At 36.4% G+C, this 25,167-nt stretch overlaps 2 protein-coding genes across 20 annotated transcripts in view; one reads left to right on the forward strand and one right to left on the reverse strand.

Moving 5' to 3' along the window:
* The window catches only part of c2cd5 (C2 calcium dependent domain containing 5), a 35,288-nt gene extending 16,557 nt beyond the window's left edge, over positions 1-18,731 (reverse strand). For 7 of the 19 annotated variants that reach the window (XM_059506885.1, XM_059506889.1, XM_059506890.1 and 4 more), the window contains exons 1-12: positions 18,479-18,730; positions 17,491-17,587; positions 17,195-17,281; positions 16,938-17,109; positions 16,762-16,857; positions 16,440-16,595; positions 15,750-15,954; positions 13,153-13,326; positions 12,307-12,461; positions 9,229-9,429; positions 7,603-7,691; positions 4,616-4,724 (exon numbers count right to left, since the gene is read on the reverse strand). In XM_059506885.1, the coding sequence (XP_059362868.1) occupies positions 4,616-4,724; positions 7,603-7,691; positions 9,229-9,429; positions 12,307-12,461; positions 13,153-13,326; positions 15,750-15,954; positions 16,440-16,595; positions 16,762-16,857; positions 16,938-17,109; positions 17,195-17,281; positions 17,491-17,580 (1,534 nt within the window). In that variant the 5' untranslated portion in view covers positions 17,581-17,587; positions 18,479-18,730. Of the gene's footprint in view, positions 1-4,615; positions 4,725-7,602; positions 7,692-9,228; positions 9,430-12,306; positions 12,462-13,152; positions 13,327-15,749; positions 15,955-16,439; positions 16,596-16,761; positions 16,858-16,937; positions 17,110-17,194; positions 17,282-17,490; positions 17,588-18,478 lie in introns of all 19 variants that reach the window. The other 12 variants (XM_059506899.1, XM_059506898.1, XM_059506897.1 and 9 more) reach the window with 7 other exon arrangements.
* Positions 18,732-21,468: 2,737 nt separating this feature from the next.
* Positions 21,469-23,575, forward strand: tnni1c (troponin I, skeletal, slow c). The gene is made up of 8 exons (XM_059507200.1): positions 21,469-21,524; positions 21,653-21,675; positions 21,923-21,958; positions 22,171-22,212; positions 22,327-22,458; positions 22,804-22,893; positions 22,974-23,156; positions 23,371-23,575. The coding sequence occupies exons 5-8, from the start codon at positions 22,327-22,329 to the stop codon at positions 23,470-23,472; spliced, it is 507 nt and encodes a 168-aa protein (XP_059363183.1). The 5' UTR covers positions 21,469-21,524; positions 21,653-21,675; positions 21,923-21,958; positions 22,171-22,212; the 3' UTR covers positions 23,473-23,575.
* Positions 23,576-25,167: the final 1,592 nt, after the last annotated feature.

Here is a 25,167-nt window from a genome sequence, read left to right on the forward strand (position 1 = left end):
AAGGGCTGTGTGTGTAAGTGTGGATTTGTGTGTGAAAAGCAGGACTGAGGGTAGGGTAGTACCTGCAGTGAAACTATTCCAGTCTAGCAGTTTGTATGATCTGGTGTTACCCAAGGCTGAGCCAAATCGCCACATTAGTAGATCAGTTAAAGGAGCGGAGAGAAAAAGAGAGAAAGAGAGAGAGAAGAAAAGAAAAAGAAAACCAAACACCTACTACAAACAAGAACACAACACTGGACAACACCACTCCACAGGAACTGCAAAGTCAGACAAGAGTTATCTGAGAGGGTGACCACGAGAACGAGAGCTACAGGAGAGATGGACAGAGAGGAAGAAAACACAGGTCTGGGGGAAAGAATGGGGGGGGGAAGAGGTGAAAGATGAAGAACAGAGAGAAAGAGATAGAGAAAAAAGCATGCAACAGCACTATGTCAGAGGTTCTAAACCAGCACATCTAAATTAGAACTACATGAGGGGCTCCTTCAACCAAACCATGCTTTATTAATGCACACACACTCGCAAACACTAATAAAACATTTGTACATAGATGTAGTAGTAAATCATTTGTATGTTGTGGAATAACAACTGTGGGTGTATGTGTGTGTTTGCAGTCATCTATAAGTAACAATTAAGAAAATAAAATAGACAACCTCTGAGTGGCAGTTCAGAACTTAAAGTTGTTCTCCCTTTAATTACACTCCACTATACAAAACAACAACCTCTCTATGAGATACCTAATTTGGAAACATGTCAGCAAAATGTAAATTAGTAGGTAATGGCTCAGCTTGGTTAGCTTAAAGCCAGAATCCATGCAAGTTTTAAAGAAATACAATCAGATCACTGCGATGGGCAGCATCACAAAAGCATGACAAGGGTTATAGGTCAAACTGAGGATAGACAAATGTTAGGATGGGTAGGGAATGAGAATTAGAAAGATTATGAGACATGCTACAGGGATGTAGAAGTTCACCCTGACAAGCATTTATTTATTTATTTTTTGATGAAGTGCATCATGAAATGTTATCATGATTTAGTTTTATTTCATAATTTTAATCTGATTCATAATTATTTCCAAAATTTAGCTAAATACACAAATAACAGGGACAATCGAACATGTTCTTGTAGACAGAGTCTGGATTTGGTAGATTTCTATAGCTCAAAATAGTCTATACAGTCAAACCAAAAATATAACACCAGATATAGTTTTTATATTTTTTACTAGTGGGTGCAGGACACTATAGTTCATGTAAGTGAGGATAGCAAAATAAAGTGAACTGTGACATATCAAACTCAAATTCTTCATACAGTGAAACTTCTACTAGTGAAACTGAAAAAAAAAAATTGGAATAATTATTCAGACACCTTGACCTGACCATGTTTTGCTTAAGTGTTTTTTTTTATTATTATTATTGCTTAATGCAACATTTTTTCACCACAGACTGAAGAAAATTAAGCATTGGTAGACCTAAATTGGGATTATCTAACTGTGTACTTTATTACGTTAATTGTAATCCATTACATACCTTTCTATCAAAATTATATCGCATCATCAAGATGTATTCGTACTGAAACAGCTTAACTCTGAGTTCTTGTCATATTTTATTACCATTTTCTAAACTATAGCGTATAAACTGTGATAATGTGAGAAATGTTGAAGGCATCTGAATAAATTTTGGTTTGACTGTATATGCATACTTAAAAAAAAAAATACTAAAATGATAAACAATAATAATTAAGCAGCAAATCAGCATTTTAGAATAATTTCTGAAGGCTCAAGCAAGTGATGGCTGCTGAAAATTCACCTTTTCCATCACATTAATGTAATGTAAATTACATTAAAATATATTAAAATATAAATAAGTTCTTTTAAATTGTAATTATGTTTCAGATTACAGTTTTCTTTTTACAGTTTATATTCAATATATTTATATTTAAAACAAAATGATAACTTCAGTAATTATGATAAATAAAAAATCGAATTATTATTATTACTTAAATTTTGGAATATATATAGTTTTATATAGAGCTGAAACAACGAATCGATTTAATCGATAAAAATCTATTATTAAAATAGTTGTCAACTAATTTAGTCATCGATTCGTTGCTAAATAACTTTTATTTGCCGTAAGCGGCTCATTTCGTGCATATTTCAAATCTGTGGTGACCAAAGTGTGGCAGTAATGAGCCACCGGAGGTTTTACTCAGCCAGTACAACAGGAGAAGTAGCGAATAGCCAATAGCTGGCCTCGTTTTATGTCACGTGCTTCCCGAACAGCGTCTCTGCAGCATTTAGCGGGATGTGGGAGACTGGGAGTACTTTACTTTGAGCATTCAAAAAAGAAGAGTAACCTGTAAACTCTGCACTACTGAACTGTTTAAGGGGACGTTCACATATCGCGTCTTTTGCGCGCTCAAGTTTGTAATTTCCAACACCGCACCGCATCGAGTTAAAAACATCTCAACTTTTCAGAATGCTGCAAGCGCATCGCGGGTCATGTGACAAGAACTAACCAATCAGCTTCATCCTTTCCCGTAACAACGTTAAAAGCTCAGTCAAGATGAAAGGAACAGCTGATCATAGTTGTATATGGATTTCCATTTTGAAATAAATTTAGTAGCAGAGCTAGTGCAAGCGATTTTTTGAGCTGCAAATCCATTTATCCTTTGCTGAAATTTCCGCGTCTTCAAGGAGAGAGCACGTCATGGTTGCTTAGCAAAGGCAGACGCCTCAGGGGCGCTTCTGCACGAGCGCTTTGGAAAGGAGGAGAAAGCGGCGCGCCTAGCGTTTTCCACGCGTTTTTAGGCACGATATGTGAACGGCCCCTAAGACTTTTATTTGTGCAGATTCTCCAGTACAATGTTGTTTGCAAATGTTTAGTCGTAAAAGCTGATAACATTGCTTTTTAACAGTTAACATTTAAAGCTTTACAAACATGTTCTGTGATCAGTTTGTCGTTTAACAGTTCAAAATTCAGTCGTGCAGCCTAATTATGACTGAATGAGAGAGGTAAATGTTTAAAGATATTTGAAATGCACTTTTTTTTCTAAGTATTCACTGCTCTTTTTCACACAGCAGGTTTTTTGTGTGTGACTGTCCAATTTTTTTTTTCTGGACAACCTTCTGATGGATTTTACTTTAAATTGTGAGTTCCATTCAGGTTTCATGCCATTGGCACTTTATTCGAAGGATTGTTTACAATTTCACAGCAAAAGCTATAAAGCTGTTTCCCAGTAAATAATAAAATACAATGCACTGCAATTTTATTCTGTTTTATCCTTATTCTTCGTGAAAATATGTTCTGAAAGATTCCTTAATAAGCTTCGTTCGGGATGTTAAACTACTTTAGGAGCTCTAAGGACTGCCATGGTGAAAACATTATTTTAAATCTTGTGAAATTTGCTAGAGTATGGGTCAGTGTTCTGATTGCAGAAGAGTTCGACAAAGGATTACTAACACAATAAAACAACTCCAGGTATATTTTTGATTAGGATATGACAGTGCAAAATGGTTAAAATCTCTTAAAAATCTATGCTGAAGGATAAAGACCATTTATTAATAATTTACTTGGGGAAAAAATGGAAAAAACTAAAATATAAGTACATAAACCGATTAATCGTAAAAATAATCGACAGATTAATCGATTATCAAAATAATCGTTAGTTGCAGCCCTAGTTTTATAATATAGTTTTTTTGTAATATATATAGGTTTATAATATATTAAATACACAAATAATTTGCATTTCCAAGCTGTGCATTAAAAGCTTGCCAAAACCAGCCACTTTTCAGTTAAAAATTGATATTAAACTATTATACAATATAATATTTGGTTATACTGGTTATATATTTGGTCAATATTAATTAACCACATGTATTTACTATAGGGTTAGGATTAGGGTTCGGTTTAGAGCTACTTGCATGTAATTACGCACAGTTAATTGTTAAAATAATACATTTACATTTGGTCATTTAGCAGAAGCTTTTATCCAAAGCGACCTACAAATGAGGCCAATGGAAGCAATCAGAATCAACAAAAGAGCAGTGATATGCAAGTGCTATGACAAGTCTCAGTTAACCTAATGTAGTACATGGAGCAAGGCTTTTTATTATTATATAATAAATACAAAGAAAACAGAACAGAAAAAGAATAGAGCAAAACAATAGAGGAAAGGTATTTTTTTGCTTTTGTAAATTGTATAATAAATAAAAAAGATTGTATAATAAATAAAAACATTGTATTAAATTGCATTAATACCAATATTTACATCCCCATAATGCACTGTTAGCACAGACTAGAAAGGGTACATGTAGGGGAGATGGATGTCTCAAAATCTTCTATAAGCAAATAAGAGTAATAGAGCATCATAAGCTGGAGAGGACAAAACATTAAAGCCAAGAAATGGTGCATGTGATGCATTGCAGAACATACACTGTACAAAGAACTTAAATTGAAAATACAACAAAAGCCTCACCAACAACATGCACACTGCCAAATTACCTCATTAATGCCCCTTCTGATTAATTTACGTTCTTGCTACAGTGAATTATATTTAATGTTGTTTTAAATTATGTTCATGTATCATATATTTGGTGCATTTGTTTGTGTTTGTGTCTTACCTGGGTTGTGAATTCGATCCAGAAGCTTTACTGAACGTGCACTGACCACGCCTCCCACATGAAGGAGAAATCCAGTAGGGAATGCAGTCAACGTGAAGAAAGGGTATTCCTGAAACACACAGAACGGTGATGGAGGAATCATACAGAAATGACACAGGTGACCCACTGGCATTCTAGTAAATGCCATGAAGACAGGTGAACTTCTGCACCGAAATCTTCACACAGAACTAAAGATTTTACAGCACAAAATTGAAACCTGTAGGTCATGCCATTACGTTGTCAATATTCAGCAATAGCAGCACAAGACTCATGCATAAATACAGAGACTCAGACACTGTAGGAGACAGGCTCTTTTACTGGGTAACAAATCTGTTAAGTGCAATACATCAGGACTTACCAGTTGATGTAAGTTGCTTAACATTAACAAGTGGTAAAAAGATGCACATAAAAGCATATAGAGGCTCTTTTACTCATAACCCACCATTCTGATTTATTGCATGCAAATTAGAGCTGCCCTTGACTAAGGATTTTTCTGGTCAACTAGAACTTGTTAATTTGAAGCATTTGTCGACTAATCGCATAATTGTTAACAAACCATATGAAATCATTATAATGTGCCTTTAATTGCCTATAGTCTAATAAGCACTCAAGCACACACAATAAGCCTGCCACAGCACACCGGCAGAACAAATAATTCTGAATGTGTTAGGGAGAAACAGTAAGGAGGCTGCATTAACATTTAATAATCTGATAGGCTAAATTACGTGCTTTGTTTCTGGCTTAAGAGGTTAAGTCAGCGACATGGACTAATGGATAATTGGATAATTTTCGCAGAAGAGGACGTATGCAAGTTTGATAGAGATTACATAACCTTGGAATATTTATTTACCATTTGAATTAGTTTATTTTAAAGTAGCCATTTCGATCTCTAGATATGTTTTTAATTTCTGTAAGGCAAGTACACATAGTTTTGGAGTTTCGTGCTCAAGTTTACATGTCTGAGATGGCAGAACGAACGCACATCCTTTTTGCTTTAATTATTTTACAAAAGCAATGTTTTGTTGTTATTCTGAGTGCACACAAATAAAAAGTCTTTACAGATTTGAACGACGCATTATACAGAGTTCACACTGCACGATTTTAGCGCTGATTTCCACTCGCCGACAGAAAATTGCAGACAAATGTCCAAAATTGGAGGCAAATCGGTGCTCATTCATATGAGTGACAATCATGCAGTGAGAATTATTAAAGAGAGAGAGAATCATTGATGCATTGCAGATGCCCATGAAATATTTGGCATGCGAAGTATCTGGAGCTGTCAGCGATACAAAATCCTGTTGTGTGAAATGAGTTCTGACTGAAACATACATCTGCGATGAACTTCAGCCAATGAGAGCGCAAGATGAAGGCCAGCAGAAAGTTCAGGAGGACATAATATTGAGCAATTAGACAAACAAACAATGTGGCAATGTCAGTAAATTTTTGCATTAGAAATTATAATATACAGAACAGGTCCATGAATATACATATACATACACACACAAAAAAAATATATGATTTTTTTCCTGTAAATCATATTCTTCTATAAAGGACAAAATACTTATTGCATTTTTCTTTTTCATTAAGTAGAGGGCTTTTGCAGACAAACTCAATTTAAAATGCACTAAACGTTGGTTTCACTTTCAAGTACTTACATTTATGTACATAAAATATTCGCTGAAGAAGTAGGCTATGTTACGAAGTCATCTTTGTTATTGTTTATCCGGGGAGGACTTATTATAGACAACAATATCAGCGTGATCTTGCGTTATTTCCTTGTCACTTCTCGTGTGCGTTTGATTATGAAAAAAGTAGTTTGTGGACCAGACAGAGTTGTCTGTGATTCTGCTTATTGTAAAATCATGCAGTGTGTAACCTCCTGTCGCCAATCTATTGTGCAAGGTGAACACAGTTCTCAGTTAAATGCTACCAGTCGTCAAGTGTGAAAACAACGATTATCCGATGATTTTGACAATCATGCAGTGTGAGCTCATCATTATTCTTATCTGTATGACCACAGATCAAATGAGCGCACTGTCGCCTCCATCTGTCATGCAGTGAGCGCACTACTGTTCAGCTTCTACTCTTCGCACAGACACTACAACAGCGCACATTATTGTAGGTTAAAATTAGATCAAGCAGCAATGTAAAGTTGCTAATACTTACATAATTCAGGTGATAAGCCACATTTGAGGTCGATGAACAATAGGTGAGCATTTGGATGTCTTGCCTGATGTACTGCATTGCCATAGACCAGCGCTGTTAACGATCTATCCATCACGGACTGCGTGACTTCGCCTGTGGAATTTTTTTTCTGCGACTAAGCGATTAATAAAATTTTGGTCGACCAAGCCTCTTCTGGTCGACTAATGGTAATCGACTATTAAGGGCAGCCCTAATGCAAATACATAATAAATATGCATGAATTCCTGATTAAAAGCCTAAAAAAAAAAGACTTCAAGATCTTTGGCTATTCATTTTCATTACTTTCTTAATTTACAAGATATTTGAACCCTGGAAAACTGTGACGTACAGGTAGACAATGAAAACTTCCTAGCACCTGTCAAAGGTTCTAGAGTATTCTCGATGGAAATGGGTGCATAACCACATGGCCCCCAAACCAATAGTCACAATACTGTTGTGTCATTGGTTTGATAATGAAGTACTGTCATTAGGACAGAAGAAGAGATGCGGGTCTTCCAGTTCAAAGTTCTCAAACAGGGAGGAGTTTGGGAAACATGGAAGATTCTACGATCAGAAAGCATTCGGCATGCCCTCTCCGAGACATACCCCTGTTCTAACAAACGCTTCAGAGGATGATGAAATCCCCTGAAATCCAGTGAGAGAATGACAGAGTGGAGAAACATCACTCATAATCACAAGTTCCACTTTTGTGCATGAACTTGATTGTGAATATATAAATGCATGTGAATGTGTCTTTTTCTTACTCTCTGCTCCAGTGCTGATTGGGTCTGCTGCCTCAGAAGAGCTTTAAGAGGCCCCGCCTCCTTCCCTACACTGCCGCCACTTCCCATTCCTGTTCATGATAGAGAAGAGAGAAATTTGGGAGAAATTAAAGACTGTAAACAACACATCACTTCTAAACAACCTAGTGCACAATGTTACAATAGCCAATGTGATCACATACATTCACCTCTTTTAAGTGCCCATGGCTGCATTTACATGAACAATAATCAAAATATGTAAAGCCTTTATTACTGTTTTACTTGAACATTAATATTAATTTATTGACAAGTAAGCAAATCACTCATTTATATCTGCAGAAGTACACACTTTTCAGTGATTTTTTTTAGAGTGAAAAGGAAATTGGTATAGAGAAAAGCCTCAAGACTACATTTAGTTATTTATTGCGCTCTTGTGTGCTGTTGCAAAAGTAGGAAACTAACATGCATACAGCAATATTCCAATACCTATGGAGCATATATGACCTCTTTTAGAAATAAAGGCTTCACTAGAATATATTAATACGGAAATTATGTGCATGTAAAAATGGTTAATATACACTATTGCCCAAAAGTTCAGTAAGATTTTTCCAAAGAAATCTCTTATGCTCACCAAGGCTGCATTTACTTAGAAAGTTATATTGTGAAATATGATTACAAATTAAGCAACCATTACTGTAGTCTTCAGTGTCACACAATTCTTCAGAAATCATTATAAAATGCTGATTTGATGCTCAAGAAACATTATTTTTTTATCATGATGAAAACAGTTGTTCTGCGTAGTATTTTTTGGATACCTTGATACTTTTTTCATGATTCTTTCATAAGAAAAAAAAAACTGCATTTGAAATATTAACCTTCTGTAACTTTATAAATGACTTCACTGTCATCTTACTTACCTGAAACTTTTGAACAATAGTGTAATTCATTTGGTGGCCAACAAGTGATTTTATTAGGTAGAGCAGCAGTCAAATATAAAGATAGTGTAATTGTAATACATATCTGAACTTGAATAGGATGTGTTCACATGCATTTTAAAAATGTAATAATGGCATTACTTGGATAAACCATTAAAGTAATCCATGTATGAAAACATGGAACATTCAGAGACTTTTAAGAAATGTTCTCTACTCATTCACTAGCTGGGCAACTTCAAGTTTTCACTTTTTGACAGATTAAAAGACAATTAATATACAGTTTCAGACACATAAGCTCAGAGCCCAGGCACTAGGAAATGAGATTTCTGGAACCAGCTAATAAGAGACGACAGATGGTGGCTGGTTTACTTTTTTCTAGTTTCTTCTTCCACTGGCAGAGAAATCTTAACCTGCAATCAGGCTGAAAAAACGCATGCAAGTGGGGTTGTGTTAAATCAGAGAGCTTAGAAGACATTAAACCACACCCCTCTATCATAACATGCACTCGGAGTGCATTTGCCAAAAGATTTGTGTGGGCAAATGAGAAAAAAAATCTCAAATTGTTAGTACGATTTAATCAGCGATGGCCATGAAATTCTGCCAGGGGGCAGCACAGGGGTTGGTGTGGTTACACTGGATGCAGTCACTGCACCAAGGGTCAAAGGTCATGGGAACAGCAGTGGGTATATCCTACCAGAGGCCGCCAGCAGCAGCTCCTCACTGAAAGACACGCTCTTTCTCAGCATGGCTGTGTCTGATTGGCTGATATGGAGTGGGGGAGGAGTTGTACTCCTGGAGGACATCCCTGGCCGTAAGTGACAGGCCAGATGGACAGAGGGGAGGGGAGATGATTCAGAGTCAAGGGCAGGAGTACTGGGACACTGAAATATCCCCACTGACAGAGAAAGAATGAGAGAGAAGTTTGGGGAGGACAGGTATGAAGACAACATATGAGAAAAAAATAAGGGGTGACTGAACTACACAACAGATGGAGATGCAAACTGATGTGACGTAAATAAAATGGTTTTCCAAGGGTTTTATTTCCAGCAGGTTGGGTTTGAAGGTATAATCTGTAGTTTCTCCTGTCATAATTACTTTCTTTATACATTTCAGAGGTTAATTCTCAATTAACTTTTCCTGATAAAAAACGTATATACTTCAGAATACTCGCCACTAGTTATATGGACAATCAAAATCGTGCTTTATGGTGACTTTTTCTTTTCTTTTTGAGCTTGACAGACATGGTCTCTATGAACAGTATGGTTCATAGATCATTTGCTGTATGGAAAAAGAATACAAAAAATATATGACAGCATTTTCATTTTTTGGTGGATTATACCTCTGGGGTCCCATTTTGATTTTTATTTAAAAGTTGTAGAAAAGGTAAAATAGGGTTTACTGCTATTTTACACATGAAAACAAATAGAAGTTGAACAAAGATAGTAACATTTCACCAACTAAAATGATTTTTGGGGGGGGTGTAAAATACATGAAGGGCATATAATACTAATTATAATCTTTAGAGAAAATTACAATTCTGCCATCATTTACCCAAACCTGGTTGACTTTATTTCTACTGTGGAACACAAACAAAGTTATTTTGAAGAATACCGAGAAGATATTTGGAAGAACGTTGGGAGCTAAACAACACTGAACCTCATCGTCTTCCACTGTATGGACATAAACAGTCAGACAGTAGGGTTATGCCGATAGACGATAGTATCTTGTATCGACGATCGTCAGAGATATCGACATAAGCAGAATACTCTGTCGATAATCAAGACAATATTAGGCTAATTTTCCTATTAATGTATTAGATTATAATAATAATAACTATTATTTTTATTTTTATTAGGCTGCTTATTATAATTCGGCTTTTAAACTGCCCAGCTATTTCCTTAATTTCACTTCCCGCATTTCACTCACACACACCTCGCATGCGCAGGAGGATTAGAGCATGTAGTCGGTGAAGTTGTAACGCTTTTACTTGGATAATTCGTTAAATCTATGAAATGAAAGAGATAGAAAACGACGAGTTGGTGTCCCACACATTTAATGGCTGGTATACGGCAACGCGCTCTTCTCATACAAAAGAGATTAACTCTTTCTTGGTGTCACAAATAAAGTAAAGACAAAATAATTAACAAGGCGGCAGAGCGAATTTATCATCCATAGCGCATGGTTTTCACGTAGTCCTTTTCTTAAAGACTGATCACTTAACTTATAAAACACACTATGTGGTGATGACGTAAAAGGACTACATGAGAACCACTATAGATAATAAATTCAATCTGCCACCTTGTTATTATTTTCATGCACACCGCACTATGTGATGCATGCAAAATACATAGTTTTGGCCGTTACAAAGTCTCCATCCACAAACAGACGTACATCGTCTGCAGATATAAGGTATTTCATTGCACTTTAACAAGTAATCTAATAGGCCTATATACTGTTTGTGCAATATATTAAACGAGCCCTCACTGAGTTTAATGCAACAGTTATGTTAGAATGCATCTCATTCTTGTTTCTGTGACGGTGCGTCAGACTCGTCATGAGGCGCGCGGACCGGAGCGCTGTATGACTGATGCATCAGTTCAATTCAACTTTACTACAAATATCAACTTACCTGTTTTAAATACTTTATATTTAAATGTTTGTTTATGCCCAATATTAGTGTTTAACTGTTGGACTTTAAATGAAATCTGCTATTGATTTTCACTGTTGACTGATTTTGCAGAACATTTAGACTGATAACTTCCCTGCGCAGATGCGGACGTGCGATATGACAGTTGCGTCCGACTATGTATGAACTAGCTGTTTTAAATACAGTATTTTTATATTTAACGTTAGTTAAATCAGTCAGTATGTTTGAAAGTAATTTTTTTGATTATTGGTGACTCCATAGGCTCTCTCTCGCGCACCTGCGCGGTTTAAAACACCAAATAGTTATGCTATGACAAGAACAAAGAGTCTCTCTCTTGCTCCACCCATGCTCGATAATATTGTGTATCGTCGATCTCACGGGCTGACGATATGACAATTTGAAAAATGACCATATCGCCCAACACTATCAGACAGTTCTCAAAATATCTTTTTTTATGTTCCATAGAAGAAAAATAAAGTCATTTGGATTAAAACAACATAAAACAAGGGTAATTAATAACAGAATTTCAACCTTTGGGTTAACTATACCTGTAATAATTCAACCTTGCAGTGAAAAAAGGTCCATGGTTCAGGATGAAACAGAATAAGTGACCTATTTTATAACACACTGAGGATTTGGAATAAAACTAAGCAGTTTGCATCCCTGGAAAGATCATGAAAAATAAGAGGCAAACATGCATTAAATAAAAAATGTAAAAAAAAAAAAAAACAGAACTACGGTAAAGTTCATTAGATTCAGCCCCTTCTAAAGAACTTATGTCCTTTAGAAGGGGCTGATTCACATATGGAAGGCATGTTGGAGTTCATTTTCTTCACAGAATCCAAATGCACAAATTACAAGATCACAGCCTTGAGTCAAATAAAAATAAACAGCTTACATACACAGTAATAAAGTAATAATGAAAGGAAAACACAACAAAAATAAACAAATTAAACAAAAAACCAAAAAACAAAATACACAGACACTGTGCCCTAGACCCTCTGCCTCTCAGCTTTAACACTGGGGTCAGTGTGCTGACATTGATTAAAATCAAGGCTCATAGAGAGAGAGAGAGAGAGAGAGTCTGGTAGAGTGTCAGAGGTCAGGTGGGGTCAGGTATCTTACCGGTTTTCGGGGTCAGGCTGAGCTCGGTGTCAGAGGAGGAGGACTGGCGACTGTAGGACTTGGAGGGGGAGAAGGAGGAGAAGGTTTGTGCTCTCAGAGGGGTGGGGGGTCCTGAGGATAACGGTATGCCTGGGGCCTCCTCCCCAAACCCTGGCCTGTCAGAGCAAGGAGGAACACACTCCATCAACACACACGGACTCACAGGTTCATGCATGAGGACTGTGCCCGTGTGTGTGTGTTTGAGCATGTACATGTTTGTGTGTCTGTGACGTGGAGGTAGAGATAGTGAGTAAGAAAGAAAAAAGAGTGTTGACTGCTTGCTGCGGAAAGGGTAGAGCGTGTGATGATATCAAGAAGAGACAGCAAAGCACTTTATGGTAGCGAGCAGGGATAAAAAAAAATAAAAATGGAGAAAAAAATACCCTCTGTGAAAACCAAAAAAAGATGCAGGACACAAATGAGATGAAAAAGAAGCATGTTTCAGCCAACCAAAGCACAACGCTTTAATAACAACTAATCAACTAATCCCTTCAAAAGGCCAAAATGAAAATTTCAACAACCCTGCCTAAACAAAAAAATTAAAAATAAATCTAAGGGTACAAACGCACACAGAACTCAAAAACACAGAAGGAAACCGACACCTCTGATTGGATATATTCTATGTGACAGTGACAGCTGAATGCAGCTTACTTATTGGTCAGAGGCATTTTTAAGCTGTAAACGAGGTTGCTTTGGCAGCTGAAGGGGAGGGGGGCTGGTGATGTCATAGCTGTCTGCCAATGAAGAACGGGGTGACAGGTCCGTGGCAGAGTCGTGAGGGGATCATGGGGGTCGTGGGGTACCTGCCTACACTGCCTGGCTCTGGGGGCTTCTGAGCTCCTGTGTCTGGGTTTCATACCGGCGAACAGCAGTGTTGGCACAGAAACGGAGAAGCCCTGAGAAAGACGACTGCTCGCGCTGTGAACTGGACTGCTGTGTGTGGAACGACATCCGAGAGTGGAAGGGGCAGCCTGCGGAGAGCTACACACACACACATTCACGCATATTTCATACATTTGAACACACACACAGAGTGTACTGAACCTTCACAGAGAACACAAACACACATATAACGATGACATACAGAAACATGCACGCACACACACACACCCAAAGCAGACCGCATAGAGAACCAACAGCAGGAAACATCCTTTTTGGCTGCATCTTACAACCTAGTGAGCTGACTACCTAAACAGCACCAAAAACGCTGTCTAGTTAGGCAGGTCACAGCCTTTCAAACATTCATAGCTCCCAAGAGGGCACGGGACAAGACAGCACAAAGACAAAGCACAACAGACTCAATGCAGCAGTCCAGATGCAAAAAACACCTAGTCTGGAAATGAACAACTGAAAGGCATTTAAACTTTAAGCCTAACGCCCGTTTCACACATACTCCGTCTGCAGTGCGTATGCATTGCATATTTTTCTACGCACCCATGTTAACGGCTTCCAGCATTCACACTGCACGTGGTTGCGGTCCGTCAATGCGTTCCAGGAGCAGTGCGTCTGCAGCAGTGCAGCGATCGTTTACGTACCGAGTCTATTTTTGCTGTGCTGCACGCGCTGAATTAAAGTGACAGCGCATTGTTCACGGTAACACACATGAGTATAAGTCGCATCAGTCCAAAAATACGTCATGATGAGGAAAAAAACATAAGTCGCAACGGACTATAAGTCGCATTTATTTAGAACCAAGAACCAAGAGAAAACATTACCGTCTACAGCCACGAGAGGGCGCTCTATGCTGCTCAGTGTTGACTACAGGAGCACTGAGCAGCATAGAGCGCCCTCTCGCGGCTGTAGACGGTAATGTTTTCTCTTGTTTCATTTCTCTCGGTTCATGTCAAATTAATTTTGATAAATAAGTCGCACCTGACTATAAGTCGCAGGACCAGCCAATCTATGAAAAAAGTGCGACTTATAGTCCGGAAAATACGGTAATAAAGATTTAAATGCAAAGGGCACGAGAGTCGACTGTTTCTGTCAGTGGTGAGTTTTAATTTTAAATGTTTGTGATATCCTAACAAGAAAAGTAGACTAATGTTGTGTTTAAATGTGTTGCAGCTTGTTTCAGCAACTTATAAAAACCTAGCAGTCAAATGCATGAGTAATACGTTGTATACGTTATATTTGAATTTAAATATGTCTATGAAAGATTGTTACTGTACTGTGATGAAAGAGTATCACAATGCTGAAAAAGCTTTTTGATTTTTTTATTTATTTATTTTTTTTACATGATTTGATATCAAAATAATGGACAAATGTTGTGTTTTTTGGCTTAAACAGCCGCGGATCAGTAGCGGACTGCAAACGTGTCCTGTGTGAAAGCACAATGAGTCCGTGCTGCTTCAGGACAACATATGAAACGTACACAGACTGCATACGCACTGCAGACGGATTATATGTGAAACAGGCGTAAATCTAATGCAAACACATGCTGGTGCAGGAGAGAAGCAGCATGCAGGAAAGCCAAAAAAACAGTAAGAGCAGGAAAGGACATAAAGGACATGCAGGGGAAAACAAGATTGAGGTGTGGTATGTTTGTGTGTTGAGAACGCATTTTGGTAGAACTTATAAAACAGCAACTCAGAAAACAAATAGACGCACACACCCTCATTCACAAATATAAACAGAAAACAGAGTAAATGAACAGCATTTTCTTCTTTTTCAGATTACATTAATACCTGTTTAATAAAAAAAAGGAATGTTAGATCATTTGAAGAAATTATTTAAATAATAACAATTGTCTTGAATAAAAATGTCTGCTAAAAATGGATGAAAATCTAAAACAAGATATGCTATCATTCAAAAATTTGGAATCAGTTAACATGACCATAAATACATTTATAATGTCACAATTTTAAATAAATGCTGATTGGTTCTCTTGAACTTTCTATTCATCAAAGAATTAAATATATATATATATATATTTATTAAGCAGCCAAACGGTTGTCAACATTGATAAAAATTTAAAGTTTTTTAAGACCAAATCGGCATTACAGGAATAAATTAAATGTAAAAAATATATTTAAATCGAAAATAGTAACTTTAAATTGTAATAATATTTCTCAATATTACTCTTTTTCTTGAATATTTGATTAAATAAATGCAACCTTGATAAGCATAAGGGACTTCTACAAAAATGTTACCAACACCAAATTTTTGAGCAGTGACTGAAAATTAAAAACTAAGACCCTCTATTTTTCCTTTTTTATTAAAATTCAATTGAATCACTGTTTTATATAATATACACCCATATATCATGTATCAAACACTTTTAACAAAAAAGCAGTTATTTCCAAATCTCTTTAAAATGATGCTGACATGCACATAGACACACGCACTGACATTTTATCCTTGATTTTGGAGCACAGGCACTTTGTGTGTGTGTAGGTGACACTCACTCTTTCATGTCTTTTGAAGGAGAGGAGTTGCTGGGGTGTGTGGCTGTGGCAGGGAATGTGCTGATTTTCTCAAGTGTGCAGGCCGTCCCGATGGCACGGACCACAAGGCCTGATTCTCCTTCCAGATCAAAACACTGTAGGTACCCCACCACTGCATTCCCTCCCATCTCCAGCACCTTCAGACCAATCTTTCGCTGCAATTCACCTACAACAGAAACACAAATGCATTTAGACAAACACTACATGAACCAAGAGAATATTGACAGGAGTGTCTCAGATTGCACATGCATGTGTCTCCAGAGACACAGAGAGCACTCTTCTAGTAAGTCATCTGTTAGCAGATGATCTTACCCAAAGCAGCTTAAAGTACACTTAGTCAGACTAGATCAATATGCTTTTATTGTGCTATCCAAAAAGAATGGAATTTTTTTTTAACACTACCGAAGTCTTTACTTTCACTTCCGTTCAATTTAATGCATCCATGCTGATTAAAATTTATTCTTTACTTATGCCGATTAGTCAGTAGAAATTGGTAACCAACCACTGAACTAGCAGCCCTCCAGTTATCATGTGATCAAACCCATAAAAAAAAACACTAGCACCTCTAGCAACATATCCAAATATTTGAAAATACGCCTATTTTCTACATAGACGTTCAGTCGTTCATTCACACTGTTTGTGTATTAGTACCTGACATGAGAAAGATGAGTCTCTGTCTGGCCTCATTTGAAGCTCGAGGGGTTCTGATACGGTCAATCCATTGGTACTCTGGATCCTCATTCACCACAAGCTCTTCCACAAACCCATGTACCATAACGGCCCGGTAACATCGGGGAACAGAGGTTGCTGAAGAAAAAGAGAGACAGAGCCATAATGAAAATGAGTGAAAATTCAATGAGAATGACAAAATAAAGACAGGAAAGAGAACAGAGAAAAGTGGAAGAAACTGATCATCAAGGGATACAGAAAATAAGTATTGGAAGAAATGGAAGTCGATAATCTAGATACTTACTACAGAAGAATTTAACCCCACATGAAGACTGTCTAAAGCGGTTCAGGTCGTTGAAGAGATCCACCTTCACCAACACATTGATTTCCCCTCTTATACCTGAACACAAGCACGTCATCAGAACAAAACAAGTCAGAACTCCTTAATATTACAGGCTAAATTTGCTTGCGGATACCCACCGTGTATAGTGTCATAGATGGGGAGCCAGCCAGAGATGACGGTAGCAGCTTCACTGCAGAGCAGTGGATCAATGTCAATGTATACCTTTCCAATGGCATCATTAGCGCTGTATGTGTCATGGTCAAGAACAGTTATCTGCAACGGCTCATCCTGCAAATCCTCATCATCCACCTGAGGGGTAAAGGGGATGATAAGCATATGGAATAGACTCTACAAAAATCCAACCTAAAGCAGGACAAATAAAAAAAGACCTTACCTCGAATTTGAACCACTCTGAATTCCACTGAGGATTCAGGGATTTGGGGTACACATCCGTTTTAAATGTTGTGTTTCCAAACTTCACCTGTGGAGCATAACTTCATAAGTGCCGCACTATGATAAAACAAGTGATATCCAACTGCATTTTAGGCAGCATTTTAATCTTAATGGGCCTAGGCAAGTGACTTCATTAACCGACTGATGCTTGATTTGTAAGTCGTATTTGTAAGCCGCTTCGGATAAAAGCATCTGCTAAATGATTAAATGTTAATGTAAATGTTAAATATGATTTACCTCCACAAAGGCATCTGTGAGATCGCTGGCACGGTCCATGACCGGCAGATGCCGCCCGGCAACAATCTTCGCCTTTAACTTCCCAGGCATTATTCATCTATTCAAACATACATGAACACAAACAAACAGTTTGCACAGTGGATCGAAGCAGAGAAAAAAAACAGACACTAAGCAACCTGACCCATATCCATTAACTGACCAAATAACTGTTTTTATAACAGGTGATCACAACAGGCCTAATATAATATAAACACGCACTCAAAAAAAAAAAAAAAGCTCTATATGATTAGTATATAAATATCAATAGAATTTACATGTTTATTTAGATTCTAAAACATTTATTTAAAATATTTAATCAACCCTTTTTAATTTTAAAATACTGGTAATGTAACAACAAGATTAGTAAAAAAAAATGTAATAAATTTAATTAATTCGGCAAAATAATCAATTAAATTACACAAAATGAATACAATCCATATATCTGCATTATTGCAATCATCTTGTTCACTTAAAAAAACATAGCACTATTAGATATGAAAACATGATCTTTGCATAATGTTGGTACAATAATTAATATAACGTTAACTTACACGTAATTTAATTATGTATAATATCACAAGAGTTCACCTTGTTGGTGTTTTATATATATATATATATATATATATATATATTATATATATATATTATATATATATATATATTATATATATATATATATATAAAATCACCGAAGTATTATATTATTACATTAGAAATCCAAGAGAAAACCAATTCATCAAAGAAGTAATTCGATAATAATTATTATATATTGCATATAGTTAACGTTACATGTATATCTCTGTATGGATCAGGCAGTATTCAGTTTAGCTGCATTTAAATTGTTTATACATCACAGCAGTCACGTTATTATATTAGACACAAAGGCTTATTCGTTGAATGATTTGGCTATAAACTGATTATTTTAGTGTTTTTAATCCTGTCAGCTCACCAGTTTCACCTTTGCGGTTCAATCTGACATTAAACTCTCTCCATCGATCCTCGCGCCGATTAAAACTCTTCTTCTGTCATAAATAGATCTCAGGAAGGCGCATCGTCGATTCTGTGATCCATTTTGATCACAATCATATCAAAATGTTGATGTTTATGCGGTTAATTTTAAAACCAAATTCGCCCGTCAGATGTAGCGACTCACGCAGGATCAGGCGCATTTCTCGCGCAGGTGGGAGGGGTGGGAAAGTCAGAGCACATCCGGGTCACGGACATTAACACCACCCACACGCGTGTTTTTGGGCTAGATGCGTGCTTATTTTTTAATATTAGATTTTTCACTTTCATCCAAAGTCTTGGCCATTATATAATATCCATCTTAAATCTTTAGAAAATAACTGTTTAATCATCGCTGCATTTTTCCCAAGGGTTGAGGATTAAAAGTCAGAGTCTTAAAGACTAATCCCATTGCATTCAGAGTCAAATAAGCCAGTGGATTGTGCAGCCAGGCCTGTTATTAGTCTACTATTATTACACACTGCTACCCCACTGGATGATCCACTGTTATTTGTGTAAACACATACTTTTGTCAAGCATAAGCACTTAGGCATACTTGCACTTATTAATAATACATTTATGCATTTAGCAGACGCTTTTATCCAAAGCGATTTATAGTGCATTCAGGCTAACATTTTTTACCTAACATGTGTTCCCTGGGAATCGAACCCACAACCTTTTGCACTATAAGTGGGTCATTCAAATATGTGTAGCTCATGTTCATATTATGTTGTGATATTTTGGAAAAAGTATTAAACAGTACTTTTTAAGAAATTAAAAAAGTATGTTATAAATTATTATTAATTGTACCATAGGCTAAATTGATAAACAGCAGTTTTGATTAATCTGCCAATGTTTTGTAATATTTGGATTGTCTCACATTTTAAAACATAACATCTTGGATGATACATAACAATAACTGGTACAATAATATAGCCTAAAAAAAATCATACATAGATAGATATAGATATAGAAATCACATTGTTCATGTAAAAACACATCTGTATTATACATGAAAACATGACCTTTGCATAATTTTAAGATAATAAATAAAAGTATACATAATATATGTAAAATATCTCTGGGCTCACCTCATTGTTCGCAGATTGGCCCCATGCAGCTTATTTTTTATGAAAATCACCAAAGAATATACATTTCTATCTGATGCATGACACAGCTTTGACAGCCAATCAAAATCCATCCTGTTTTAAAGAGCTCGACCATTTAATAAAGCGGCAAGTGTCAAAACTGCAGTGCACACTTAGAAACAGAACATTATCATCTGTTGGTAGGGAATATAATATAGTTATCATTAAGATTATCTTAATAGTTATCATTCTTGGTATGAACGGGCCTTTAGGCCTACTGCATTACAGAAATGACCCAGTTTGTGTCTAACATTAACCATTACATAAGCAGGCATCACGTTACATAAAATCCACAGCTGACTTATTGTCATCAAAGACTATTTTTGTATGGATATGTATGAGTGGCATCACTTGTGTGTACGCAGTTTGTGTGTGTGTGTTAGCGGGACAAGTAGCATGTTTATGTAGGATCAATTCGATATCTTGTAAATGTCGGCTTAATTTTAAATGAACCCTCGGATCAGAGGGGTTTTCACCTCATTGACCTGCCTTAGGTGGAAATGCGCTAATTCTGGATCACAAATGCAAAGGGGAAGCATGAGAGATATTCCTGATACCCCAAGCGGCCGAAATTGTTCGTCCGTAGAGTCCAGACAGACAGTCGAAGCAGCAGAGCAAGACATGGCCTTATGAATCCTTAAGGACTTTTTGGTAAACAAATAACCTGCACGTAAAAGTTTTGCTAGATCTTATGACTTGATTATAGATGAAAATGTATAACAGTTCAAATGGTCCTGACAGCAGCTTTTGTATTCAAAACAATCAAGAGTCAAGGATTTAGCTAAGTCAAGTACATTAACACTTTAAACAATAAAGATGTTTCAAAGAAGCTTCACGTTAATAAACAAGAAAATAACAGTATTGATGTTGCAAAGCTCTTTAATTATGAAACAAATACAATTTGAGCTATAAAGCAGCTCTCAACGACAATAGGATTTTGATGTGAGAGGACAACAGGGGATGTTTTTATTTTTTACAGAATGATTATGAACTTATATTTTGGCCACAAGCAATGGTTTAAAGTAAAATGCCTTAACAATGAGTTTGTTTCTTACAATCAAGCAGATTTTTGCTTCACAAGATGATAACTGATGTACTGGAGTGGTGTGGATTACTTATGGATCAAGTGTATCAACGGTCTGGACTCTTATTTTGACGGCACCCATTCACTTCAGAGGATCCATTGGTGAGCAAGTTAGATGACCTGAGATTAAAGTTTCAGCATATTTTCATTGCTGGGTGAGCCATTCCTTTAAATAACAAAAAAACAACAACAGTGGGATAATATAAGTCCTGGGTTGGTGGGCAAATGGTGTTTAAAATGGAGTATTTATGGAAGTGAAGTTTGCTTATGAACGTGAGAGCGAGTAGGTGATGATTGTTCTGACCTATGACTAATGGATGGAAACGTTTCCTTTATGCAATGTCTTGTTAATGACTGTAATATATGTGCTCTGTAGAGGTAAAGTCTTAATGACTTGGCGTGTCCTGTAATTAACAGATGTGTATAGCATATGTCATTTTTAGAGTTTTCATTATACTAACATGTTTGATTTCACAATATCCCATTATAGGATGTGCCTCGTCTGCTATATTGCATTTGAGATGCACATAAAAATGTATTTTGAGGCATTTACTGTATTAGGCTTTGAATTGCTTTGTCCTTGTGGCGTAGGACACACACACACCCAGTCCCTGATATGTTGAGGACAGCTGCCCATTCATTCCCATTCCTGTCTCTGTGAGCTAAAATTACAAAGCTGCTGCCTGTCACACATAAAAACAATTGTCTTTGTCCTTTGTGCTTTCAGAAGCTTTCTTGACCCACGAGCAACATCTCAGGTAACACGCGTCTCTGTGTCAGCTACATCTCTCAATGCAGATTTATTTAGTTAGTACTGTGATTGCAACTATTCATCATTGCCTCTTTTTCTTTTTGTTTTTACCTATTTTTGCTATGATTTTTACAGGTTTCACAATGGCGGAAGAGTAAGTGTTTATGCATCATGTTTTGTGAACATTGCCTGAATCTTTGTATATTTCTTTATTTGATCATATTTTCTTCTCTTTTCTCTTCGTAACCACCAATAAACAAAATCTGCAGCAATGTAAGTAAATAGTCTACAGTATATGCAACTTTCAAGACTGAAATTAGAGCAATAATTAGTTAAAGGGATAGAAGCTTTAAACTGTGTATTTTTATTCATATTTTCACTTGAATTTTTGTATGTCATCAATAGCCTCCTACTCCATTGCCTCCTCGAGTGCAAGCCAAGGTATTCAACAGCATATTGTGATTACATTTACTTTTATGCATTTAACAGATGCTTTTATCCAAAGCTACTTACAGTGCATTCAGGCTAACATTTGTAATTTTTTAAAACCTAACACTACGATATTGTAAAATGCACATTTATCTCTAAATTGTTGAATGACACAATATAGTGCATAAAATTTTTATTAAACTTGTTTAATTTTTTTTTTTTAGCCGAAGTCTAAGATTTCTGCATCTCGAAAACTCTCCCTGAAGGTATGATAGTGGTGTGTGCGTGTGTGTTTTCTGTACTTTGAGAACTGATTGCCAGTATGTTTTTGCTGTTTGAACCTACAGAATGCCTATTTACAGAACATTCTGTTTTCTCAGATGCTTTTGCTGCAAAGAGCCATGGAGGAGTTGGAACAGGAGACGGTCAGTCGTGATGAGGAGAAGGTGAAATATCTGAGCGAGAAGCTTCCACCTCTTCAGATAACTGGCCTCTCAATGGATGAGTTGCAGGTTAGAGAAAGACAGCTTCATTAACATATACAGACACTGATCAACTAGTAAAAAGGAAGCGAGTTAAAATGATTTATGTCGTTCTTTCTATATTTTTAGGACATTTTAATTATTATAATGTGTATCATATATTTCTTTAAAAATATATTTATATGACTATTTTAACACACTTGACTGAATTTATGTTCCTCATGAAGTCAAAGGTTTTTTCAGTCACCTCACAACTTTCCATTTTGTTTTATCTTAGTGATCTGCTGACTTAAATCATGAAACCACAAATCATAAAAAAAAAACTTTAAATAGTAATACTAGTCATTTTGTAATTATAATTTTATGTGTATCCAGAAACTGTGTCGCAAACTCAATGCCCAAATCGAGGTAGTGGATGAGGAGAGATACGACTTTGAGGCCAAAGTGAATAAAAACAACAGAGATGTGAGTAAATGAAATGTACCTTTCCTAAACTTGCACTAATAACAGATGACAGTTTCTGTAATTAACGGTGTCTGTGAAAGATCCATGAGCTGAAGCTGAAGGTGCAAGATTTAGGAGGGAAGTTTAAGAAGCCTGCCCTGAGGAAGGTGCGCGTGTCTGCGGATGAGATGATGCGAGCGCTGCTGGGCTCCAAACACAAGGGCTCCATGGACCTCAGAGCCAACCTCAAATCTGTAAAGAAAGAAGACATTAAACAAGAGAAGGTACACCTGCATGCAATGTGTTTATCTCAGCAAAATGTGAAGTCACATTACTATGGAAGCTGATTCCACCATGGTATATAAAAAAATAATAATAATAATAATTGCGACTCATCCTTCATCCTTGGTAGGGTTATAGAGGTTCAAGAGAATAAAGGAAACATATTTAGGGTTTCTCAATAATCAGTAACAGCACACCTGATTTCTGTTTTGTCAGGTTATTTCGTCGGAGGTGGGAGACTGGCGTAAGAATGTGGAGGCCATGTCTGGTATGGAGGGCAGGAAGAAGATGTTTGATGCTGCTGGTGGAGGACAGTAATAGGAGTGTATATAAAAGTGTGTATAATTGTGTATATGTATGCGTGTGCATTTGTATTAGTGACGTGTAAAACTAATAAATAAATGAATAAAAAGAGCTGAAACGAGTTACCAGTAAAATTAGATTATTAAAATGCATTATTACAAATTCAAATTTAAAAAAAGCTTCCAACTAGGCCTATGTGAATATGTTTACTGCTACTTCAGTGTATGCTATTTGCCCATTTAAGGTTAATAAAATGGCGATGTGCTAAAATTGTGTGATTTATTATAACAATAGACTGTCATGGTATTTTTAACACATACTGGATGGAGAGAACTTCACAACAGTTTGGGTTCCTCCTGCATATCAGGGTGCTGAGGTCACACTGACAACTGACTCATTCAGATTATTCACACTGTGTGACTGACTGTGTGTTTGTGCTCAAGGACAAGATAAGTCAGTGTCTCCAGCAGTGATTTTTTAGGTCAACACCTGTTAAGGGGGACAAAAGAGACGAGTTATAGACGTGTAATGTGGCCTGGTTTGGCAAGCACACTGTATGAACAATGGTGTGGATGTACTGCAGTGGAGAGAGAATATTTTATAACCTCAAAACAGCATGATGAAACTTCCATAGTGCTCTTAATATTTCTGCAGTACGAATTGTGTATTATAGACAGCATGCAAATATTCAACAATACCCTTTTCTTGACTCATTTTTTATGAGCATATGCAAATGGTTGAGACATTTTTAAATATAGGCTAATGCATTATTATCATCAATAAAGATGTTTTAGTTTTTTTTGTTTTTTTAGAAAATTTTAGATTACTCCAGTCTTCAGTGTCACATGATCCTACAGAAATCATTCTAATTTGCTGCTCAAGAAACATTTTTTTTACTATTATCAAACACCTATGCTGCTTAATATTTGTGGAAACCATGACTCCTTTTTTCAGAATTCATCATAAAGCTAAAAAGAGCAGCATTTATTTGAAATTGAATTTTCCGTAACATCTCAAATGTCTTCACTGTCACTTCTGATCAATTTAATGGGTCATTTATGAATACAAATATACATTTTGGAAGTGTTAGTTTCACACACATTTTTTTAAATGCAGGCTGTATCTGTTCAATACTATGCAGTTAGAAATACACTAATATTCCATTCTGAATGCACAAACAACACTGATAATAGTCAGCCCTCCTCTAAACATGTCAAAGTTTTAACAATTGAGTTAGATAATGAGTGTTTCTATCTTAGTTCTTTGCACTGACGATGTGTTGAGCTCCGCTGACTGCAGGCCTGAGGATGCACATATATACACAACTCCAGACAAATGCACAGACACGAGCCTTCACTATATATAGCCCTCCGTATAAAATTAAAAGGCATTTGCAGAATTTAAACATGCTCAGAGGGAAGCCAGAGTCTCCTGTTCTTAATTTAACCCTTCACAAGCTCATACCAACAGATGGAGGGTCCTCAGTTAACTTTGTAGGTGCTGTATTTAGATGTATATTAAATTTTGGTGGAGTTTTTTTTTCTCTTGTTTTCATTATACTGTTTGAAAACATATGTGACCCTGGAGCACAAAACCAGTCTTAAGTCGCAAGGGAATATTTTTAGCAATAGAAAAAAAACAAAAACATTTGTATAGGTCAAAATTATCGTTTTTTGCTTTTATGCCAAAAATCATTAGGATATTAAGTAA

Source organism: Carassius carassius, chromosome 23 (genome assembly GCF_963082965.1).
Source record: "Carassius carassius chromosome 23, fCarCar2.1, whole genome shotgun sequence".
NCBI lineage: Eukaryota > Metazoa > Chordata > Actinopteri > Cypriniformes > Cyprinidae > Carassius > Carassius carassius.

Coding starts and splice junctions, on each gene's coding strand:
- tnni1c (XM_059507200.1), top strand. CDS start 22,327: ATGCTTTTGCTGCAAAGAGCCATGGAGGAGTTGGAACAGGAGACGGTC. Junction 22,459..22,803: donor TCTCAATGGATGAGTTGCAG/GTTAGAGAAAGA, acceptor ATGTGTATCCAG/AAACTGTGTCGCAAACTCAA. Junction 23,157..23,370: donor AAGACATTAAACAAGAGAAG/GTACACCTGCAT, acceptor CTGTTTTGTCAG/GTTATTTCGTCGGAGGTGGG.